Here is a 19,336-nt window from a genome sequence, read left to right on the forward strand (position 1 = left end):
AAGTTAGCCATTTCAAAGAAGTAGTGTGAAGATTTTATAAACGATGGAATATAATGAAAGGAATTGAACTGATCAGTAGTACTATGGTGTCATTGATAAAACTAAGGAATAAGAAGCTAGCTAACTTGATGAAGACATTCAGACATCCTGAGTTTGATGTGGGATAGCCAAGAACTTTATAGACGCTAATGAAAAATGTGAGCTCAACTAAGAAGACAATGAAATACAGGTATGTGTAAATATTCATTTATACACCATCAGACTGCACATACACCATGGCCTAATAAGATTTTGTTATTTCTGTTGATTTTTAAAGGGAAAGCTGTTTTCCTTTCCCCTTAATAATTTTAAAGACCCCAAACCACCAGAGTGAAGGAACAGCATGGCTCCAGGTTGCATCCCAACTTCCAAAGTGCCTCTCCCTTCTCCTTCTTCCTTTCTTCTTGGCTTCCATTCACCTGCCCCAAGAGTCATGCAGCCTTTCACTCCTGGCTGGGCTCCTCTGCTCCTGCTGCAGGTGTTAGCAGCTTCAGCTGGGGCCAGGATGTTCACAGGCTCCCAGCTCCAGGCAGCAGAGGGTGTACATGATCAGGAAGCAACTGCATCAACAGGACAGCAAACGTGAGGGCAGCTACCACCCACTGTACTCCTGGCATCCACAACCCACTCCCCACAGTCACCTCTTTGAAACCCCTGTGTGTCTTCCTCAGCCGCACCCCCACAACCCTCACTGAGACATGCACAAAGTCCCAATCAGGCTGCTAGCACAGCCCACACTGGACCCAGTCACATACCCGGCAAAGCCAGCCACCTGTATTGAGAAGCTATAGCTCTTGAGTTTTGTCCTGTGGGCTCATATAAGGTCTTAATGTTGTGGTTGTTAAGTACCATTGAGTCAGTTCCAACTCTTAGCAACCGTATATAGGGTTTCCAAGACTGTACTTCTTTGTGGAAGCAGAGAGCCTCACCTTTCTCACATGGAGCTACTGGTGGGTTACAACGCTGACTTTGGTGGTTTTCAGTTCCAGTGCTTATCCTACAGAGTTTCCTAAGATCCCAAGGTCTTAGGAAAACAAGCTTTATGGGTTTAACTCTGGATTGTACAGGACTACCTGTGTATCGTATCCATATCACATAATGTCTATTTTACAGACTGTATTAAGCCATTTGAACTGCAAGATCGGTGGTTCAAGCTCACCAGCTGCTCTGTCGGAACCAACTTGACAGCAATTACAACAACAATTATGGATATTAAACGATGCATACTTGAATTGATTTTGGACGTATGTCTTTGTTTTGGGTAACTTCCTTCTCCTCCCTTAATTTAGTCTACATTTCTCTTTATCCTGACCTATGAGAGGAGAGAGGTTAGTATGAACTGGTAATATAATAGAACTAAACTAAAATAAACTAAACTTCCTAGTTTAGGCAGTACAGCCTAGCTAATGGGAAGCTCCAGCAAGGGACTGAAGGAACAAAGGAGAAAAACTTATTCTAAAAATTATGCCCCTTTTGGGGCTCTTATTCCACAACTGTAGTGTAGCGGTTATGAATCGGGCTGCTCATCTTATGGTCAGTAGTTAGACACTACCAGCTGTTTCACGAGAGAGAGAGATGAGGCTTTCTGCTCCCGTAAAGGTTTACAGCCTCAGAAACCCTATGCAGGGTCACTATGAGTTGGAACCAACTCCATGGTACTTAACAACAAACAACATTCCACAACTGAAGGTCACAATTCCTGGACATTACCACAAGAGAAAGTGTTACTGTTAGTTGTAATTAAGTTGACTCCAACTCTTCAGGATCACTGGTATGTTTGGGTCCCCTGTTGCTCCTATCAGTCATTCCATCACATTGAGGGGTTCCCGTGTTTTCATGGACCCTTTACTTTAGCAAATATGTTGTCCTTTATCTAGAGATTGGTCTTTCCTGATGACATGTCCAAGGTAAATGAGCTAGTCTCACCGTCCTCATTTCTAGGGACCATTCTGGTTGTATTTCCAACTGATTTGTGTGTTCTTTTGGCAGCCCATGGTATATCCAATATTCTTAACAATGGTGATATTCAAATGCACCAGTTCTTCTGTTTTCCTTTTACACTGTCATTTTGCATGCTGACATGTTGACTGAAAGACCATATGTTGGGTTGTTATTGTTGTTGTTAAGTACCGTCGAGTCGGTTCCGACCCATAGCAGCCCTGTACGGGGTTTCTGAAGCTATAAATCTTTACGGGAGCAGAACGCCTCATCTTTCTCCTGCAGAGCGGCTGGTAGTTTCGAACTGCTGGCCTTAAGATTTGCAGCCTGATTCGTAACCACTACGCCACCAGAGCTCCTTATACATTGGTTTAGGTGGACCTCACTCATCGAAATGACATGTATGCTTTTTAAAACTTTAAAATCGTCTTTTGTAGCAGATTTGACTTCCTGACTGCTGCTTCCGTGGATACTGGTTGGTGATCCAAGTAGAATTAAATCATTGATAACTTCAGAGGTTTTTTTTCTATTTATTATGATAATGTTTACTCATTCAGTTGCAAGTATTTTCATTTTTCTCATGTTCAGGCTCCAGCTTATGAAGGTATATGTTCAAATTTCTCTCCCCTTCCAAAGGCCAGAAACTAGCCCAGTCATTTCTGATTTGAAGTAGAACATTGATTACCACATGGTGCCAGTGGGTCTCAAGAAGAATGAGCAAAGTGAAGAAAAGAAACTAAAAACCACAGTTGAAGAAGCCCAAAGGTAGCCTCACGCTGGTGATATTCTCTTAGTGTTTCCAGCCTTGAGGAAAGGTCTGATGAACTGATAACTTGAATTTGGCAAAGCTCAGCTAGAGTCTTCCTACACATTACCTTTTCTTTCACAGAAAACTTGACTCTTTACTTCTCACCTGGTGGGAAAAAAAAAAAAAAAAAAAAAAGCCCCACAATAAATTAAAAATTATAGATGCATAGATTTACACTGAAGGTCTATAGTTGGTCACTTCCCAAACAAAAATATAAGCCCCATCTCAAAGTCAATTGGGCATTTATTAGTGATAAATGGGACTAATGATCTCCAAGTGTCACCGAACATGCGTGGACTAGCAAGAAGTTGCAGATTCAGGCGACGTGTCTGGGACGCAAGACAACAGGACTTCGAGAAAGCAGGTTTAATAGTAAGCGAAAGTACACTCGAGAGGCGAGCAGATGTGTCTCTAAAAGCCAGTGTGATAAGACTTCAATCACGGCTGTCTAGGGGTATTTATTATTGAAAATGTCCATCTCTGACGTTCTCGTAGCTCAGAGACTTCACTTCTTTTTGTCTTTATTTAGTTATCTTCTACCTGTGGTTGTTGGCGGTTACCAGACGGGTGTGCGTGAGGGGTGTCAGGTTTGCTCCTCCTTTCCCACCATCCTTTTGGTCTATCACTAGTAAAGACTCATATTGTCTCCAGGAATTTATCTGTGTACAAAATTTGTGAAGGAACCACTTCCAGTTGTGGAACCCGCAGAAAATAGCTCAACTGCACTACAGCTCAGTTCCTTCATCTATAAAATGAAAGTAACAATGGCATTTAACTGGGGTGCGCGGTGGCTGCTCAGGATAAACACTGGACAAGGAACCACAAAGTGGGCGGTTCAAACCAGCCAGCCAACAGAGTAGGTAAATTGTGAAGCCTTAACAAGATAACCGGTACAAAAGTAACAGTTACCGAGTACTTACCACGTGCCAGGCAGCACTGCTTTTCCCCAGAGTTTATTGCTTTTAACAACCTGCAACCCTAGCAAGCGATTAGTTGCTGAACCGTAAGGCAGAAGACAAAGGATGCAGAAATTCTGCTGGGTCTGAGTTTCCAGAGGGCGGGGTGCTGGCTTCGGGAGCGACCTGGGAGGTGAATGGGAGGGGTTGCATGGCGCGAGCCCAGAGCACATGCGCTCAGCAGCCGAGGTCCGTCTCGGTCTGAACCTTTCCCCAAGCCTGCGCCATGAAGACCAAGCAAGTCAACTTGCTGATCGCTTTCGTCGCCGTCGTGCTCTTTACTTTCTCTTGTTTCTGCATCTCCAGGATGACTCAAACCAGTAAGCTGCGGGTGGCTGCCCAGCCTCTGTGCTCTTGTGGCTCCGGGGGAGCCAGAAGCCCGCTTGGTCGGTGAGAAGGGAGGAGACAGGGAAGCTGGCGGCAGTTCCATGCCCTTGTAATGGGAAAACCGCGACGGTACTGTGCCGTACCGCGGACGGTTAACCTGTAATGGCACCCAGGCGCACGCGCGCTAACGGACTTGGCTGGTAGGGCGCTCTGCCTGACCCTTGTGCCAAAGTGTGTGGGTGCCCCTTTCTAAGGCCCAAATATCCAGTCTGCGCCCCAGCTTCCCCTCTCGCCTTCCATTCTTTTCTTCCCATCCTTTTCAGAAATGTCTGAATGTCTGACTTCAAGAACTTCAAATACAACATCTTTCCTCTTTTGTAGTCTTGACTCTGTTATCGGGTGACACTCCAAAGCTCCCTAAAGCTTTTTTTTTTTGAAGCTGGAAGAGGGACGTAATTGACAATTTAGAGGTCTGCCTTTACATTGTGACTTTCTCAAATGGACAATGCCGCTTTCTGTAACCACTGCTTTGAAACACATCAAGATTTTAATATGTTGTCCATAGGCTTGCTAAAAGCCCTGGTGAAACAACAGATAGGCACTTGGCTTTTAACCGAAAGATCAGAACCATGAGAAAGACCTGGTGATGTCCTCCAGTAGATTGTTGTTGTTGTTAAGTGCCGTCGAGTCGGTTCCGACCCATAGCGACCCTCAACAGGGTTTCCGAGGCTGTAAATCTTTACGGGAGCAGAAAGCCTCCTCTTTCTCCCTTGGAGCAGCTGGTAGATTACAGTCATGGAAACCTTACGGGGAAGTTCTAGTACTAGAAACGGACTCCAAACACCAGCAACAACAGCATAGTTAAAGTCTCCAGGTGTCGATTCCAATTCAGACCCACCCTGTATAGGGTTTCCAAGGCTGCAAATATTTCTGAGTGCTGAAAGCCTCATTTCGTTATAGAGAATGGCTGGTGGGGCTATAGATCGTGCGGTTAGCAATTCAGTGCTTATTTTACAACACCACCAGAGCTCCGTTCTGAAAAAACCACAGCCATTAAATCCTTTGGAGTCCAGTTTTACTTTGACACACATGAAGGTTGTTATGAGTTGAAGTCAGCTTTCAATGGCAACTGGCTTTATACCAATGAATGTGATCCTGTATGTAGATATTTAGTCATTTTATACATTTCCCCTCTTCTCTAGTTTCTATCAAGAACATTAATCAAATGTATTTAACAATAAACAATGATCACTTTTACAACAATGAAAAAGGGTTCTTATAATTAGCAAGCAAAATGTAGACTTATTTTTATAATACTTTTGGATGATAACCACAGAACTTGTACTACAGCAAACTACTATAACGAAACTGTAGATTTTGAGGTACATGCAGCCATATTGGTGTGTGTTCCAGTTATAACCAGGAAAAAGAAGTTTGATTTCACAAAGCATTCATAGTCTCATAATCCAAATGTTCAAATTGAGAAATTGAGATATATTGTCTTTGAGAATAAAAGACTCTTAAAATAGCAGAGAAGGCAGATTTGTCCTTTTCCATGTCTTCTATTTAAACATTTCTGTGGCACCTAGCTTTACAACATTGAGAAAATCAGTCCTAGCACTGGAATGAAATGTTCTTACAGAAACAAGAAGAGAATACAAACTTTAGTGTCTGAACTGTTGTTGTTAAGTGCCAGTGAGTTGATTCCGACCTATAGCGACCCTGTATAGGGTTTCCAAGGAGCAGCTGGTGAGCTTGAACCGCTGACCTTGCAGTTCAAGTGACTTTGCTATCTGACACATTACCCCATAGCGCCACACCAGGACTCCAGTGTCTGAACTAGTAACTTTTAAAAAGTGCCAGAGATAAATAGCCCAACTGAAAATTTTGATCTATAATTGTAATTACAATCAATGGGCACTTGGAAATGTTTATTATAAAGATAGCCACTGCCTACTGTTTTATTCTTTCCTTCTTCAAAAATGTATGTATGTATTCATTTTTATGGCAAATCATCTTTCTGTAAACTCATAGTGCTAACAATCTGTGAGGTTGGTGAAGGACTGGGCCATGTTTCATTCTGTTGTACATAGGGTTGCTATGAGTTGTACCAACTTGATGGCACCTAACAATAACAACAACAATCAGAGAAAACATTATCTTTAGCAAAATTTTACTTGGATGTGATAGTAATGGGATTGTCTGATGATTTCCACATTCCATTGGGCCACTTCTCTTTGGGATGGGCACAAATATGGTTCTCTTCCAATCAATTGGCAAGGTAGCTCTCTTCCAAATCTCTTGGCATAGATGAGTGAGTGCCTGCAGTGCTGCATCAGTTTATTGAAAGATTTCAATTTGTAATCCATCTGTTTCCAGAGCTTTGTCTTTTGCCAATGCCTTCAGTGCACTTTGGACTTCTTCCTTCAGTACCATTGGCTCTTGATCATATGCTATCTCTTGAAATGGTTGTATATCAACCATTTCTTTTTGGAACAGTGACTCTGTGTATTCCTTCCATCTTCTTCTGATGCTTTCTGCATCATTCAATATTTTGCCTTTAGAATTCTTAGAACCATTCTGAGTAAAATTTCTTCATCTCTCATACTTTTGACGTATTGTCAGAAGGGACCAGTCCCGGGAGAAGAATATCATGGTAGGTAAAGCGGAAGGTCATTAAAAAAGTGAAAGACCCCCAGTGAGATGGATTGGCACAGTGGAAGCAGCAATGGGCTCAAACTTAGTTTGTGAGGATGACACAGGATGTGGCAAGTGCCTCATTCTGTTGTGCGTAAGGTCTCTGTGAGTCAGAAATGACTTGAAGAAACCCAGCAACTACAACATCAAAGAAAGATGTTCTGAGAAGGGTATATTTGAACCAAGTGAGAAAGCATTACATATGGATATCTGGGGTTAAAGTGTTCTATGCAAAGGGAAAATCAGGTACAAAGGCATTGAAATAGAATCAGCTTGAGATGTTTAAGAAACAGTCAGGAGACCAGTGTGAACAAAAATGAGATCATGGAAGCTGTAGTAAGGACTTTGGATTTTATTCTGAGTAAGACAGGAAGATCTTAAAGGGTTTTGTGCAGAAGAGTGATGTGATCTTATAGATACATTTAAAAGATTATTGGATGCACACTATGAAAGAAAGAAGAATCACAGAATACTCCTGAGAGTTTTTGGTTTAAACCAGGGTTTCTCAATTGCAGTGCTATTGATATTTTGTGCCAGCTGATCTTTTTGTTGTGTGGAGCTGGCCTGTACATTGTTGGATGTTTAGCATCCATATGTTTACTCAAAAGATACTAATAGCACCACTCCCAAATGTGGGATAAATAAAAATGTCTTCAGACATTGCAAAATGTCCTCTGGGGGACATAATCCCCAGGCTTGAGAAACATTTGTTTAAATAATTGACTAAATGAATTTGCCATTTACTGAACTGGTGTACATTTGGGAAGGAACAGACTTGAGAGACAAAATTCTTTATTTCTGTTAAATACTAGGTGGATACCAGACATCCCAATTAAAGTGTTGAATAAAACCAAATGAAACCAAACCCATTGTTTTTTATTTTTAAGTTTTTATTGTGAATTGAGTGAAAGTTTACAGGGCAGATCATCAGTTTTAAATTCAACATATCATACACATTGTTTCATTATAATGATTATAATCCCCTCCATGTACCATCAGATAACAGTATTTCTGTCTATTCACTTTAGCTCTCTCTCTCTCTCTCTCTTTTTTTTAACCCTCAGGCATATATAATAATTATACCCCCAAAGGGCACATTCTGCAAGTCTGCCTTCAGTCTACCAGTTCTTAGTCCCTCTCTTCCCATAAATCTAGAGCCCTCAGCTGCTCCCTCTCTCCATGTCCCCATCTCTGCCTCCATCTCTAGTGTCGCTGCTTCTCTGGATGAGGTCCTGCATTCTGCTTGTGCTCTTCTCCTTTGATGGTCCTGTTTCTGGACTGAAAGATTACTCGCTATTGAATCATAAGAATCTTATCCTCATCTCTTTTAACCAGATCCATCTAGACAAGATGAAAACTATTCAGTGGGGACTCTTTCTTATCCCCACACTCTTAAACTAAACTCCCTTTTGAAACCTTGCAAGTCAGTCACTTCATGCCTTTTTTGCCCCCTCATTTTAGGTAGCCATTGTCTAAGTTGCCCGTCCCTATCTGTCCTGTATACAAAGGGGATAGCCTTGATACTTGATATGAAGACTCCTTCCCTCTCTGTTGGTATTTAGAGTTACTACCTCCATGAGTATATATATGTCAAGTTCATCAAATTGTAGCAATTTACCCTCGTTTTCTTTATCAAAAAAAATTTTTTTTTTATTTCACTGTTCCTCTAGTCAAGTTTTGAGTATCAAGTCATTGAAGCTAGGTCAAATGGGTACTATCTACAAGTTTGGGTGTTCTTGTGCATCTCCCCTCACTTCATATCAGCTGTATGCTTCACTCTCAACTCTAGCCCTCTGTGGCTATGTCCTTGTCCATGGGCTCAGGTGTCCCCAGGTCTCACCACACTTTGGACAAACCAGCCCTTCCTCTTCTCTCATCTACAGGTCAATGGGAGTCTATGGACCGTGGTTGAATTCAGCCTATTCCTTCATTGCTGCCGTTTCCCCTCTTCCACTCACCAGTAGACCAATGTGGTCGTCAGAAAACTTACATGCCTGCTCATGTGTTCCCTTTGAGTTTCAGACTTAGAGGGGGCAAATCCATTGTTTTTGAGTTGATTCTCACAATTGTATATATTAGTCTGAGTTAGAATTGTGGATATATGAGTATTTGGGGTTCCTCAGTATATTGTTGTTTAGTGCCATGTTTCCAAGTCACCGTGATCCTGTGTAGGGTATCTGAGGCGCAGCTGGTGGGTTTGAACTGCTGGCCTTGTGGTTCGCAGTCCAGTGATGATCCTGTAGTGTCACATGTGAAACCATGAGATTACCCAGGATATGGGTGTAATACAAGAAAGTTCCAAGTGAGTCCTTGGAAATTTTACATCAATATAAGACTTATGAGAGTGAAATCAAGAGTATTTCAAGGAGGAGGGAGTGAGCTATATTATCACATATTGCTGACAGGTGAAGTTCTCCAGTACAATAATATAAACCACATCATGCTTGGTAAACTGGAGAGTTATCAAAAAAGAGGAAGCCTCCCAATGAGACGGATGTACACAGTGGCAGCAGCAATGGGCTCAAGTGTAACAATTGTGAGGGTGGCACAGGACCAGACAGTGCTTCTCTCTGTTGTACATAGGGTAGCTATGAGTAAGAACCAACTCTATGGCACCTAACAACAGCAGCAAAGTGGAGGGTCAGCCAAAAACTAGAAGGTCCAATTGAGATGGATTGGCACAGGGGCAGCATCAATGGGCTCAAAGGCAACAGCAATTGTGAAGATGGAGCAGCACAAGACAGTGTTTTGTTCTGTTTTATTTAGGGTTTCTAAAAGTAGGAACTGACTCGATGGCTCATAACAATACAATAAGCCTTGAATGATGCAGTTCAGTCAGGAAATTCTTTGACTTGCAATCCTAGATCTTATTCAATTCCAATGTATTACCCCTTCTACACAGCTACTGGAGTCCTGGTGTGGTGCAGTGGGCTAACGTGTCAGACTGCAAAGTCATTTGAACTGCAAGGTCGATGGTTCAAGCTCACCAGCTGCTCCTTGGAAACCCTATACAGTGTCGCTGTGGGTTGGAATTGACTCCATGGTACTTAACAATAATATCACACAGCTACTCTGGTAGCGTAGTGGTTACGAATTGGGCTGCGAACTTAGGACCAGCAGTTCAAAACTACCAGCCGCTCTGCGGGAGAAAGATGAGGCGTTCTGCTCCCGTAAAGATTTGCAGCCTCGGAAACCTGTACAGGGTCGCTATGGGTCGGAACAGACTCGACGGCACTTAACAACAACAACAACAACTACCCGTCTGCCACTGGAAGCTTGAGTGTTCCTATGATGTTGAAAAGATTTCAGGGGAGCTTCCACAATAAGGCAGACTAGGAAAAAAGGCCTCGTGATCTATTTCTGAAAATCAGCCCGTGAAAATCCCATGGATCACAATGGTGTGAAGTGCAACCAGCTACGGGATGACACAGGAATGTATAGCAGTTTGTTTAGTTGTGCTTTGGCCAACTCAACAGCAGCTAAAGACGACAACACTTGGATGAATATACATTCAGTCAGCTTCATTATGAAACAATGCCTATGTTCAATTTCCTATGATCTAGGGGTTGAAATTCTGTTTGTATGATGCCTTGCCAATGGTTTACAGACAACTTCTGTTCTCACTGTTCAGTTCCCATGCCGTCCACCAGATATATGCTAGGGAAAATCTTGAATCTCCTTACAAAGAGACATGTAGCAAAATATCCTTCATGGAATTTCGTGTAATAATGTATTAATCAAAAGTAGATAAATATTTTGTGGCGTATTCCATACACTGGAACATTTTACAGCAGCAAACAATAAATAAGGTCATCACTAACTCTTCAGTATGGTTGGATCTGAAAAACAAATTGAGCAAAAGAAGTACAGAAGAATACATATAGTTTTGTTGTAATTATTAAGACCTAAAATCAAGTGTAATTCATCTTGCAGAAGGGTGCAAAAAAATCTTTTTTAAGTAATGGATGATAAATACAAAATTCATGATTCTGCTCATTTTAGGGAATAAAGGAAGGGAAAATTGATCTGAAAAGTGCACAAATGGACTCTCTTAAGTCTCAAGCAGTAGTGGGCTTATGCATGCCTGCTAGAATTTTTAAATTATTATTCTTTAAAATAGCTTGGATTGCCTTTGTAATGTAGAATATATGAGGGTAAGTCAAAAAGTATTGTAACCAAATCATAGAAATTGTTACTAAACAAAAATGTCAATAAGCGGAGCTATTCTCAACATATCCTTCATGTAGGTCTATACACTTCTGAAGGCAGTGTTTCCATCTCTGTAACCTTTCCCTGAAGAAATCTACACTCTTCAATTTATACCACATCAAAATGACATCCTCAAGAGACTTAAATTGCATCCCTTTGAAATGGTTTTTGAGTTTGAGACCAAAAAGAACTCTAAAGAGGTAAAATCAGGACTTGATGGTGAAGGGTTAATGTCTCCCACCGAAATTCTTGTAGGACAGTCCTGCTGCCTTCCAAGAATGAGTAGGAGCATTGTCATGATGGGGGAAAAAACCCCATCCATACAACGTTCCTTGCTTTGTTTTCTCACCAATGCTGTTTTCTGTTTTCTTAGAACTTATTTCTAATAAGCCCCCATGATCATCCTGTATCCACAGTGAAGTACTTCATATTGGTTCTCTAGCACTATAGGATCAGCACTGAATTGCGAACCACAAGGTCAATAATTCAAAACCACCAACTGCTCCTCGGAAACCCTATACAGGGTCGTTATGAGTCGGAACCTACTCGATGGCACATAACAACAACACCCATAGTATTTGTAACAAGAATTTGTCCTGCTGGGTAAGATTTTGCCCTACTGAGTAAGAGAAGTGGGGATAAGATGATGATAAAGTTATGTGATTTGGTTGTGAGTGGTTAGCAGAATTAATTGTGATTGTAAAAACTTGGAACCCTAACACGTATAAAATGAGTCACCTCAGAAGCAGGAATGGAGCATCTCACTACCATCAAAGAGCTAGGAGTGGAGTGTGTCCTTCTGACGCACAGATTTCTGTGCATAGAGCCTCCTCCACCTAGGGACAAGAAGCTGTGGTACAGAGGAGTGGCAGAGAAACTACAGCAGCAGAACCAAGAGCAGAGCCCAAGACAGAGCAGTGGGTTTCTCAGCTCATGGAGCAAATAAAGCGGAGTGATTTTTTTTGCAGGAGGCTTTCTTGCAGAGTGGGTTGCCTCTTGGCACTTAATTGGGGAAGGCTAGGCTTGCTGATCCATGGAGCTAGAGCCAAGTGCCTTTGGGTTGCGGTTTATGGTGCCCTGTGAGCATTTATTAGCAGCCCTAAAAGAACTTTGTAACATTGCCCAGGCAGAGAGAGGCCTGCCTCTGTGCATGGCTGAGGAGAGGCTGTCCTGAGTGGAAAAACATTTCTGACCCTGTTAACATCCCTAATAAACCCCATAACTGTGAACTGTGAGCATGGTGTCTGAGTTCTTTGTGGCCCTTGCAATGAATTATCAAGCCTAGCTGAATGTAGTGCTTTGGGAGGAAATGGTTGGTGTCTTTTTTTTTTTTAAGAATTCCAAAAAACAATTCCCAGAACTTTCTGCATCGACTTCTTTGCCTTGAACTTAAATGGCCTTGCAGTTCCCTTGGAAGTCACTGTTTTGATTGAACTTTACTCTCTAGATTTACTCTCTGGATATATTGGTAAATTCAAGACTCATTCCCAGTTACTATTTGTTCCATAAATACCATCTACTTTAGCTTTGATCTTGCTTCAAAGACTGATGTGAAGAACAGCTCTTTGAGCTAAGTGATTTCTCACCCATCACATGTTGAAAGCTTGCTGAGGCCCAGTTGTTCCCTTAAAACAGAAAATGATAAACCATGTGATGAGCTATTGCATCATTGTTAATTCTGAATTCTTATACCAGTTTCTGGACTTTAGCTACATCATTCATCAACGTTGCTTGTCCTTCCACTCTTGGTATATCTTTGAGGGCTTCCTGATCTTCTATGAAATGCTCGATCCATTTAAAAACTCTTTTTTTCTGTGGGTCCATATTCCTGTAAACTTGTTGCAAAGCTTCAATGATTTGAGAAGATGTCCATTTGAGTTTTGTTAAAAGTTTGATGTTAGTCCTGATTTCAAAATTGTTTTTTTCATTGGAACAAAAAGTATCCCTTTTGGTGAGTGGTTGATTTTACAGTCCCGGAGTGTTGGAACCTGGGACCATCAAGGAAGAAGAGCTAGAACTGAGTGTGGGACCCTATGCAGAGAAGCGGCGATGCCAGAGATGGAAGCAGAGATGATGACATGGAGAGAAGGAGCAGCTGAGGATTCTAGACTCATGGAAGGAGAAGGGGATGTGTGCTGGCAGTCAGGGGGCAGGGTGTGCCTTTTGGATGTTTGAATGAATATATATTCCTGAGTGTTTTGGTGCACATCCCAAAAAACAAAAACAGCGGGAATAGAAGCAAATATTGTTGAATAATGAAGCATGCAGGGGATTGTAATCATTGTAATGAAACGAATTAATAATGTTCCCCCATGTGAACTATCACTCAATTCACAAAAACTTTTTAAAAGTTACCCCTTTTTATGAAGGCACTCTAATGAGGCTAAAACAAGTGTATTACTGAGAGAACTTGTGTGCAGCCATCCACTGATGGTAGACACATGTTTAAGCATATTTTATTTGGAATTAGCCCATGCATATATGAACTGAAATCCTAGTAGCAATATTTCTTGGCTTACCTTCCTATACAACCATTTTACAAAGGCTTGAAATAAACAATTATTAGTTGCTTAAGTCAGTTTACCATCTTTATGGTAAAATTGTGTAAACAAACACCAGTCCAGCTGTGCAAATGGAGCCAATGTGACTTTCCCTCATAAAAAAGACTCTAGGGAAGATCTTGAGTGTCACTGAGCCTTACTACTCATGGTGTGGCACTATAGGATACGCACTGGACTGCGAACCACAAGGTCGACGGTTCAAACCCACCAGCTTCTCCTTGGAAACCCTATACAGGATCACTATGAGTCGGAACTGACTCAACGGCACTTAACAACAACAACTCATAGCAAGTGTCTGAAGTTGTAGTTGTTGTTTTTGTTGTTAGGTGCCATCGAATCGGTGTCAACTCATAGTGACCTTATGTATAGCAGAACGAAATACTGCCCGATCCTGGGCCAAGCTCACTACTGTTGCCACGCTTGAGTCCATCGATGCTGCCACTCTGCCAATCCATCTCATTGGGGGTCTTCCTCTTTTTTCTGACCCTCCACCTTACCAAACATGATATCCTTCTCCAGAGACTGGTCCCTCCTGACAATATGTCCAAAGTATGAGAAGAGAAGTTTGGCCATCTTGGCCTCCAAGGAACACTTTGGCTGTACTTCCAAAACGGATCTATTGGTTCTTTTGGCAGCCATGGCACCTTCAGTATTCTCCTCCAACACCATAACTCAAAAGCATCAATTCTTCTATGGTCTTCCTTATTCACTGTCCAGTTTCGCATGCATATGAGGTGCTTGAAATCACCATGGCTTGAGTCAGGTTCACCTTAGTCCTCAAGCTGACATCTTTGCTCTTCAATGCTTTAAATAGGTCTTGTGCAACAGATTTGCCTAATGCAATACATCCTTTGATTTCTTGACTGCTGCTTCCATGAGTCCTTGACAACTTCAATCTTTTCTCCATTGATAAGAATGCTGTTTATTGGTCCAGTGGTGAGGATTTTTGTTTTCTTGACATTGAGATGTAATCTATACCGAAGGTTGTGCTCTTTGATCTTCATCAGTAAATGTTTTAAGTCCTCTTCACTTTCAGCAAGCAAGGTTGTATCATCTGCATATCGCAGGTTGTTAATGAGTCTTCCTCCAATCCTGATGCCACATTTTTCTTCATAGAACCCAGCTTCTCGGATTATTTGCTCAGCATACAGGTTGAATAAGTATGGTGAAAGAATATAACCTTGTCGCACACCTGTGTCTGAAGTAGTGCTGTCGAATAGAAATAAATTGCAAGGGACATTTGCAATATTTAATTATCTAGTAGCCATTTTAGGAGGCCTGGTGGCACTGTAACATATGTTATGGACTGCTAACTACATATCAGTAGTTCAAACCCACCAGCCTCTCCAGAGAAGAATGATGAGCCTTTCTGCTCCTGTAAAGATTCGCTGTCTCGGAAGACCCATTCAGGATCGCTATGAGTCATTTTTGAGTTGCAGTGCTTTTTGTTGGTTTGTTGTTTTGTTGTTGCTAAGTGCCGTCGAGTTGATTTTAATTCATAACGACCCTGTATAGGGTTTCCAAGGAGCAGCTGGTGAGTTTGAACCACTAACCTTGTGGTTCAAACTGACCTTGTGGTCCAGTGCATTATCCTGCTGTGCCACACCAGCCACAGTAAAAAAAGTAAAAAGAAACAAGTGAAAGTAATTTTAAATAATGTTTTATTTATTTAAATACATCTCAGATACTATCATTTCCACATATAATCAACATAAAAAATGACTAATAGGATATTTTTCTTTTGTTTATTTAACACTTAAGTTAAATCTCAATTCAGATGGTAAATTCTAGTGGTCACAGTAAAATATAGTTCTGATACAATGAATTTTTCTTTAGTGGAGAAATGCTTTTCACCGGGTTAGTTTTTAGTTTAAAATATTTTAAATAAACAATTCAGTTTCTCACTTACATTTCAAATAGAGGACCCCCAGATCTATGACATCAGCTGTTAGCTTGTTAGAAACACAATAGCTCAGGCATCACCCAAGACCTATTGATTGATTCAGAAGGTGCATTTCAGGACTTTGAACCAATTCATTCTGATTTGACTCACTGCTGAGTATCTATACATTTCTACCCCAAAAGCAAACCAAACCCATTGCTTTGGAGTGGAGTTGATTCTGACTCACAGTGACCTATAGGATATAGTAGAATTCCCTATAGGGTTTCTTAGGCCATAAATCTTTAAGGAAGCTAACTGCCAGATCCTTCTCCCACAGAACAGCTGGTGGGTTAGCTCAAAGAACTGATCTTTTCATCAGTCTTTTTAAGCAAAATTAGTTCTAGTGAGGATGATTTTATGGAACGATTCACAACCAGGAATGAGTCTCAGATTTACTAGTATGATCCAGACAGAGCAAGGTCCAATCAAACAGCAGCTTCCAAGGGATCTCCTGGGCTAGGTAAATTTAAGGCAAAGAGGTCAGCTCAGAAGGTTACTTTTGGGGCTCCAAATGACTAACCTTGATAGAATGCCTCAAAAGAGATAGAGCAAGCATGGGATTTTTTAAGAAGAAGTTTTAAGAACTAGGGAGAGTTGACTAAGGTATTGCTTTCCTTCACAACTTTGCCCCTGGTCATTCCTCCAGGGTATCAAGGGCTGGTCTATGCTAATTTCACTGGGAACCCTTACCCATTTGCCCCACAGCCCTGATCTTACCCCTTCAGACTTCTTTTTGTTTTCAAATGCAAAGAACATTTAAAAGGAACAGGATTTGAGTCTCTTGAGGATGCCAAAACTGCAGGTTTTGATGTGGTATAAATTGAGGAGCTCAGAATTCTTCAGGGAAGGTTTAGAAATGAAAATTCACTGCCTTCCGAAGTGTATAGACCTAGATGGAGTGTATGTTGAGAAATAGTAACTTCACCTTTTGATGTTTTTGTCTAATAAAGGCTTCTACGATTTTGCTGTACATAGGGCTACTTTGAGTCAGAACAGACTCAACGGCACCTAACAACACCATGGTTTTGTAGCAGAACTTTTTAAGTTATCCTTGTGTATTGTTTCATCCTCATGAAATACCTGGGTGAAGATGAAACTCGTACAAATACTTAAAATACATTGTTAGTGTATTGAATTGTTAGGCAAGAATGTATAAGAAGCATATCCAAGATGAGATATTATGTCCTTTAACCTTTCTGAAAAGTTGTTTCTGTAGATACTGCTTCCTCTAGAGAAAACTCTTTCTTTTCATGTTTACCAAATTGATCTCTTAGGGAATGAGCTTTGTTGTAGAAGTCCAGCTGTGTTGCATCATCCATGGTATGTCAACACGTGATCTATTTTGCAAAGAGATTATTACCCAGGGAACACCAATAAAATAGACATATACTGGTAAAACAGCATTCCTCTTTAAAATTTGCAAGCATCCTTAAATAGTATTGGAATGAACTTGATGGCAGTGGGTTTGGGTTTGGGTTTATATGAATATGTAATGTTTATCTAACATAGTTGTATCTCTTTTTGTCTTTTTTAAACTTTTTGTGTGTGAACTGAGTGAAGGTTTACAGAGCAGACCTTCAGTTTCACATTCAACAAATCACATACTTGGTTTCATTTTAATCATTACAGACACTTCTGTTTAACATCAGTTGTCCCACTGCTTCCCTGTGATTGGTTCCATTCCACCTTCCTTCCCAACCCTCTGACCTTTGTCCTTAAGTAAATGCTGCTCTTTTGATCTTGAATATTTGACCATTCTTGGTGTGTAAACCTTACCAGTGTTGTCCTCCCCTGCCCCCGCCTACTATATATATATGTACCACTTTGCTAAAAATTGAATCATGAGGCTGAGTTCAGTTCCAGGGTTCTTTCAGTGTCTTCCGAGCAGTGGTCTAGTCTTTGTTTTAATATTTTGAGTTTGTTCTACATTTTCTCCTATTCTATCTGGGACCTTCTGATATGATCCCTTTTAAAACAGTTGGTAGTAGTAGCCAAGCACTAGTTAGTTCTTTGGAGACTGATGTTCACACATTGAATTATTCCATTGAACTAATTGATTCCAAATCTCTTTAATTTTCATCACTCTTCTTTCCTCCTCATAGAGAGACCAATAGTTGCACCTCAGATGACTGCTCAGGAGCGTTTAAGATTCCAGTCGTTACTCACCAAAGTAGGATGTAGAACATTGTCTTTGTGAACTATGCTATGCCAGTTGTCCATGGTGATCAGGCCACCAAGTTGTAACTCTTTTGATTCAAGCATGACTCAGTTTAAGATTCAACAATATTGGTTCCCACACTGACAAGTCCATTCATTTGTTAATTTTTATTCACTCATTCAATTGTATTTGAATAAGAACAACTACTGTATACCAGTCACTTTCCCTTTTTCATTTACTAAATTTTAAACATATATATTGCCTTTCTAACTGGATGTTTAAATGTTTTATTGAAATACTTTAAGTAAACATCTGAAGACTACTTTATGTCCTCATTTTCTCTGTGTAAGTTCTTAGCTGCTTTTTTTGTCAGTTAAAAGTATTTCTAGGGGCATTGATAGATACCATACATGGTTGGTGTGGAGGTTACCTTCATAACATCTTAGAGACTTTGGGTTCCCTCAGTCTTGTTGTGTATCCGTAAGACGTTTCCTTAGATATACGATCCAGAACAGGTCACTCATGTCTACATTCTCCTACAGAGAAAAGTAAAATGAGCAAGGAAAAGATAATACCCTTCCCTTTAAGAACTGGATTGAAAAGGTGCATATTTCGACTTCTGCTTACGTTGCATGGGATGAAACAGTCACATGACCAGATTAGAGGCATGAAGCTCTGAGAAATAAAGGATTTAGTTGGGAGGTGATGTGCTCAGCTGAAAATTCAGTTGCTATGAAAGGGCACAACAGGTACTTAGTGCTAGCTGTCAATATCTACGCTCCTCAGAAACCCTATCCAGGGTCACTATGTGTCGGAACTGACTCGATAGCACTTAACAACAGGAACATTATCAATCTCTACTTGAGCTTCCTAGATGTGGAGGCTTCCTTCAGTAGAAATATCTCCAAAGTTCTGCCTTATTGTAGAAACTGCATGGTTATTGTTGTTAAGTACCGTAGGATTGGTTCTAACGCGTAATGACCCTGTACAGGGTTTCCAGGGAACAACTGGTGGGTTTGAACTAGCAACCTTAAGTTTAGCAGTCAAAGGCTTATCCTACAGTGTCATATCAGGACTCTAAAAACTGTATGGAATAGGAATGAAAGAAAAAAGATGAAGAGAGTTCAGAGCCACACAAGAGTGATTGAAAAGAACAGTGTACTCTCTACCTCCCTATATAGTGATCCTCTATATCCTCCAACCAATTTTCTATTCCCTTGGGTTTCCCAGAATCTCTGACATTATTCTTATTGGTCTAGTATGAAGACCAGGATATAATGAATAGCAACAAGTAAAGAGAAGGTATGTAAGCAACCTCCATCATTGACTTGGGCCTATATTTCTGTAACTATTAAATTAATGATCAAAAGACCTCTTTAAAATATTCAAAAGCAAGGATGTCACTTTGAGGACTAAGGAGTGCCTGACCCAACCCATGCTATTCTCAACAGCCTCATAATACATGCAAAAGTTGAAGGATCAGTAGTTGGAAAATATGGCCTTGATGATAGAAATAATGCATATCACATGATATGGAGATCACATGATACAATTCTGCAAAACTAATGATCTGTTCATTTCAAATACCCTCTTTAGACAGCATAAGACATGACTATACACATGGGCTTCACCAAATGAAATACACGGAAATTAAATTGACTACATCTGTGGAAACAGATGATGGAAAAGCTCTATATCATC

General features: G+C 40.8%; 1 protein-coding gene across 1 annotated transcript in view; it reads left to right on the top strand.

The window, feature by feature from the left end:
• The first annotated feature begins 3,967 nt into the window (after positions 1 to 3,967).
• The window catches only part of LOC102812590 (glycosyltransferase 54 domain-containing protein-like), a 132,148-nt gene continuing 116,779 nt past the window's right edge, over positions 3,968 to 19,336 (top strand). The window contains exon 1 of the mRNA XM_006872233.1: positions 3,968 to 4,061. Within this exon, the coding sequence (XP_006872295.1) occupies positions 3,968 to 4,061 (94 nt within the window). The remainder of the gene's footprint in view (positions 4,062 to 19,336) is intronic.

The sequence above is a fragment of the Chrysochloris asiatica genome, unplaced genomic scaffold (genome assembly GCF_000296735.1).
Source record: "Chrysochloris asiatica unplaced genomic scaffold, ChrAsi1.0 scaffold00187, whole genome shotgun sequence".
Lineage (NCBI taxonomy): Eukaryota > Metazoa > Chordata > Mammalia > Afrosoricida > Chrysochloridae > Chrysochloris > Chrysochloris asiatica.